Here is a 6,000-nt window from a genome sequence, read left to right as displayed (position 1 = left end):
CACGCACACACATACACTAAAACTTGTCTCAGTGGTAGCATGACACAAACTTCGGTCGTTCGGAGTTTACGTACCATGAGGGATGGCGATCGGCTGCCTTTAAAAGAGATGCTAGGAACCCCCTTTGCTCCTGCCGGTGAAGATGTCAAATACACATGTTGTAAGTCTGCTTGTAGCAGATCTAACATTCAATGGTAACACGGAGCTGACTTTTAGTATCGTAGGCATTTTATTTAGTATACTTGAGTATGCACTAAAGCAATCAACTTTTAGATAATTACTGTGCATCTGTTTCAAAAGTTTCTCGGTACGCGTCCAGGAGATACCAATGTTACCAAAATCTCCACCTAAAAAGTATCCTTCGGAACCAGATTGTACAGTATGTGACACACATGAAATCGATTTTATTCTATTTCAGTCTATCCTTTCAAGGCCTATTTTCTAAACAGGGAGTGTCATCTATCCTACATTATAATATAGCTAAACACAAATAAGATGGAGGCGTATTTCACGTGTAATAGCCGTGTTTCCCACTTATTGAAATTCGAGTTTTCCTTTGTTGTTGTTGTTGTTTTAGATTCACACTCCCAGATTAATTTCCTGTACCTTCTATGCCGAAAAACAAAACCTAAATCGCTGCCTATACGTAATAAATGTTCCTTATACCTTCTTTGCCCCTTTTCATCTGGTGTCGTTATTGTAAGTTGCCTGATATGAAATAAATAGCGTGAGAGAAAAAAGAGCGGTGCAATAAAGCATGAGCGTGTCTTAATTTCCGCCGTAAATTCCGCTTCACTAGCCGAGTGAATCAAAACAATTCCGAACCGGGTGTGAACACCAGTCACATGTACGATTTCCCTCCATTATTGCTTAGATTGTTTGTTTGTTTGTTTGATAAAATGGTCTCTTTTACTACACAGTCATCAACATAATGCGTGTATATTATACAAGAGCAATGGCACACATTCGCAGATACACTCCCATATTAATCAATTTTCGAGTGAACTGGATCTCGACTACAGTATACACTGACTTAATTTCATGGACACAGAATTTCGTATCATTATACTTCAATCTACTACGCATTACTACATTGCGCGTGTTAGTAATCACTCTATCAATATACTACATGCTTATCATCACAGTGCGTGGGTTTTTCTGGTCATTCACAAATTATGATGACTTTTTTTTTTCTTACCGGATGTGGTGATGAGAGCTAGCGCAGGGTTTGAAAAGCTTGTTTGTGGGTACGAGTCAAGTTTATTCATTATCCGTCCGACTCATTATTATTTTTTTCTTCTTTTTTGTGCAAATGCAATGGTCCCTGAAGCGTGAACCGCTGATTTTGGATAATCTGTTGATGTCACTGACCGTGTCAGGGGCTCGTATATAAGCCTGAATACAACTCGTGATTGTCCTTATGTTAAGGGCATTGGTGAATTTCTTTTCCTGAAAATGTTACCACGTGTGGCAGATTGTTTATCTGCTTTTAGAGTCTGCCCTGACACTGTTATATCTCTTCCGACAATAACGTATGTTTCAAGCCAAATACATGTATAAACAAAAACTGATAGCAAAGTTGACATTGGAACAAAATGATGCCACATGCATGCAACTTTCTAAATCCCTCAAGTTTTAGTTACTGATTTTTGTTGTCCAGTTGTTCATTGAAAAGAACGATTAAGTACACTGTCTTCTTTAGCTTTCTCCAAAGATGTAATGTATATTTTATCACATTTTGTACATTGTATATTTTTCCCCATGTAGGGCTCGTGTTCGTGGTAGACAGCGCAGACAAGGCGAGGCTATGGGAAGCACGAGACGAACTAATGAGGGCGCTAACCAATCCCTACATGACGCCTGGTATTCCAGTGGTCGTGCTCGCGAACAAGCAAGATCTTCCGGGTACGTCATCGACATCACCTCTATACCAGAGCGAATGTCATCCTAATGTAGACTAGCCGTGCCATTTTTGAGACATTGGTTCTTGTGGAATTATGTGAAGATATTTGTTGCTAGATCTCGCCCAATCTTGCCTACCCCCTCCCCTTCACCCTGAAAAACGACCGTGAAGAAACCGCACTACCCCACGCAGAGTCAATCCCTTTGGTCATCGCAGAACCAATGAACGAATGCCCAAAAGTTCACGTCCAGTTACTAATAGTTTAAATTGGCGTGGAAAAAATACACATCAAAATCAGGATAGCGACCAAAGTAGCCTGAGTACATGGACACTGTGCAGTACATTGTACTACAGTGTAGTTCTTTGTAGTACTTTGCAGTACGGTGATTTGTACATTTACTTTTGAATAGAAATAGGTGTATTTTAATGCCAAATGAATATTTGAAGTAATACACTGAATATTCAAAAGGGATGATTTTATTTGTAAACTTGAAAGGAAACATCTGCTCTGGAGATAAATTATATGCGCAAATTCTGAACGTGCACGTATCAAAACTTCCCCTCAAAGCTTGACTAAAGTCTGCTGCGCGCATATATTCTGTTGTACTAAAGTTGGCATTTTCGGGATCGCTTTTCTTTCTTCATATGACATGTATGAGATACTTCTAGGGGGTTTGTATAGGTTTAGACAAAAGACAGGTAAGAGGCGTACTCCTGATTTATAGCAGGTGAATGTGAGGATTATTATATTCCCCCCCCCCCCCACCCACCCACTGAACTCAAACAATGAAAGTGAAACGTTTGGCATACGTTGCTTTGCTTCACAAATCGAATCACCATGCCTTCTTCATCGCTATTGATCTACTTGTATTGTTGCAGCACACGACATCTTAAGTAGGTGCTTGATACTTTGTTACGCTTTCCACTCTATAGAAATGTTATCATCTATACCTCCGATCAGAGAGTGGCAGATTTCTAGATACCATTACTCCAGATGAATTCGACATATTATCATGACTGATTTTTTTTTTCAATTCCTACTGCGTCTTCCAGTGGCCTTTAAACTATCGATTCAAACAATGTATTCAATTCCGCACTGGTTCCGTGAGAATTTACTGATATTACTTTTTGTTGTCTTTCGCCCATTATCCTGATGTCCCTGTACAGTTGAAACTAAGCTATATATAGAATACTCTTCCATTTAGAACTGTCAAACCGATGTATCTGCGTGAATGCGAATGTCATGATTTTGTTCTTTCATTGTTTGAATATTTTCAGGTGCTCTGAGTGCTTCAGAGATTACGGATATAATGGACCTTAAACGACTTTCTCCAAACCACCCGTGGTACGTGCAGCCCACACAGGGAAACACAGGCGTGGGACTGCACGACGCGTTCAAGGTCCTCGCCCGGATGGTCAAGCAGTTTCACAAGGACTTGTCCAAGGCAGAGCTGATAAACCGACACGAAAGTGGACCCGATGCGACAGAAGTCTGATAGTGGCTAGAAAATTTTCGGACAAACTCATTAAAGCAGACAAGTCTTAGGAGCAATCTATGAGATGGAAATCGATACTTCCAAATATCAAATATTCATCTTTATTTTTCATACTATTTTTTTTTTCTGCTGATGGAACAGCCTGATGACAACAGTGGGAGATGAACATGTCTGTAGAAACCTTGTGTTCGTGCTCAGAGACGAATTGCCTCGGGACTTTCCGGAGGTTTTATGTGTTATGCATTGCATGTCACCTGGCTCTGTTTAGTGTCAAGGAGAGTCTGGAATGGAAATGGCGATAGAAGAACCCGGAAGTGAAATTAATTACACCAAGCGGGCTTCATTATGATGATGGAACACTCACTAGAAGTGCAGACTTTATTAGGCCTTGTCAGCATGTCTGATGTCGGCTATTCACAATCATGGTAGGCCTACTTAAAGGCCTCGACGGACGTGTACAGTCTAGATTTGCCATATACGTGCAATGTATTGTTGCCTTGTGTGAACTACACTCTTTCAAAACGCATCGAGTTCTTCCAAAATACATTGTACCGTGAAGGGAGCATTTCAAACTCGCTCTCATTTCACCCTGTGTTAGTGTCTGATATTGACAGGTAAATATGGATTTCTGTTATCACTGTAGGTAGATTTGCATTCATAGAGAAAACGTCCTCCAGTGATTGCGCCATCTTTGTGCAAACGCCATCGTTGCGCTCCCACAATCTAGTATGTAGGGGGCCCGGGGAAGGAGGGGGGGGGGGGGGCGGAAACATAAGTTTGTTACCTCCGCCAAAATGGTTATAATATGTTTTTGCTGGCGTTGGCTATGTCAGCTGTTTACAAAATAACTCAAACAGTTATGAACGGATTTTGATGAAATTTTCGGAAAAGGTTGATATAATGACACAAGGAACAGATAACTAGATTTTGGTAGTGATCCGGATTAACTGTCTCATTTCAGGATTTTTTTTTTTTTATTGATTCTTTATAATTGCTAAAGGGTGCAAATTGAACTCTAGGTGGCGCACTTGCTTTTGCGACCCTCAGAGCCTCTGCGCTGTTGGCCAGAAAGTTCGGCGGAGGCAGCGACGGCTGGTCCGCAGTTTTCATCGTCAAGGAATCTAACAATGGAGATGATATGAATGTAGGGTTGTAATATAGGGTGGAAATTATAATATGGGTGGAATTGAGCTACTTGGCGAAGGTCTGCGCTCTGTGGGTGCTTTTCTAGTTCAACAAGAAATTTCTGTCAGAGATAGAAGGCCTTGTGAAGAATGACACAGCAGTCGAGGATCAGTAGGATCAACTGCTTTGTCAGTTCTTACAAATTGGTGCCCCTCGATTAAGTTCATACTTAGTTAAAAAAAAAATCATAAGCCATGTGCGATCGTTATGTGTTGATAATACTGTCGTATGTTATTCAGTGATGTTGTTGTTGTTTTATAGAAAGAAAGAAGAGAGAGATGACCAGATTCAGTGATGACCAGACAATCGTGGCGAAAGTATTCTTACATTCATTCTAACCTAGAAATGTTCGCCAGACTGAGTGTCATCTGTTGGTGTTCGTTTTTCGAAGCATCCTCATCGATGGTATTATCATTTCTAACACAAGAGGGCGCAAGAGCTGCATAACATTACGTGTAGTTCTGTGTTCAGTGAGGAGTATGATTCAGAAACTTTGTAGGAATATTGTACGGACTCGATCTCATCGAGTAAAATGTGATATGAATGGCACGTTTATGTTTCAAATAATATATGTTGTTGTCCTGTTTGTGGATCTGAGATCTCTGCTTGTTTCCCTGTAAATAGACGAAGAGTAGATTTGATTGCTGTACATACAACCTTATGTTAAGATCTACTCCTGAATGAGATTGACTAATATCGGATTTGTCTTGCGATGTAAGTATAATTTTGTTTTAGCGGGTTTTGTTTTCTCTTTGATGTTGATTTTTTTTTGTTTCTTTGAAGCGGAGTGGTCAAAGTGTGTAATCAAAGACTCGAGTCTTAGGCCCTACCTACCAGAGGGGTAATACACGGAGCTTTTAGTGCTTTGAACGCTCAGAGAGAGTCTATGTGTGCTGTTCTGTACCGACAGAAGAATGTGTCTCTTAACACAACAACAAGATGACCACTACAGGATTGATTTTTTTGTTGTTCTTTCAAAAGATAGTAAGATCTTTCCTCTTGTTCATGCTTCCGTTTCTTTTTACTTTCAATCCAATGTTAGTGTCAAGTGAGATTAGTTCATAACTGCGTGTTTGTTTGGGTTTTTTTTTTTCATTTTCGTTCTTGTTCCCATGGACAATTTCCTTTGAATAGAGAGGAACATACAAAACGCAAATACTTAGGCAGAGCTGTGGATGCTACACGTGGGATATAGAGACATGCAACTCCAACTTACAATGATTTCATCGTCTCATTCCTTTGTTCTAATTTCCGATGCTCAAATTAGAATTACCCTCAAGGTATTGTTCATGACCTATAGATACCAGCACATACGTCTTCGAAAATCATCACAGATCAATCGATCAATCAACCAGTAAGTCAATCAATTAGTCGGTTAAGTCGGGTAGAACTGACGAGATCCATGGATACGTTCTT

The 6,000-nt window shown here is 40.1% G+C and overlaps 1 protein-coding gene across 1 annotated transcript in view; it reads left to right on the top strand.

The window, feature by feature from the left end:
* LOC139718197 (ADP-ribosylation factor 1-like 2) overlaps window positions 1-3,663 on the top strand; it is a 52,327-nt gene extending 48,664 nt beyond the window's left edge. Inside the window, exons 3-4 of the mRNA XM_071629678.1 lie at window positions 1,768-1,905; window positions 3,182-3,663. Of these exons, the coding sequence (XP_071485779.1) occupies window positions 1,768-1,905; window positions 3,182-3,399 (356 nt within the window). The 3' untranslated portion in view covers window positions 3,400-3,663. The remainder of the gene's footprint in view (window positions 1-1,767; window positions 1,906-3,181) is intronic.
* Window positions 3,664-6,000: the final 2,337 nt, after the last annotated feature.

The sequence above is a fragment of the Diadema antillarum genome, unplaced genomic scaffold (genome assembly GCF_040938485.1).
Source record: "Diadema antillarum isolate AM-2024a unplaced genomic scaffold, OU_Dant_1.0 scf00000091, whole genome shotgun sequence".
In the NCBI taxonomy this organism is placed as follows: Eukaryota; Metazoa; Echinodermata; class Echinoidea; order Diadematoida; family Diadematidae; genus Diadema; species Diadema antillarum.
The sequence above is the reverse complement of the archived record's forward strand: the minus strand, read 5'-3'. Positions and strand labels throughout refer to the sequence as shown.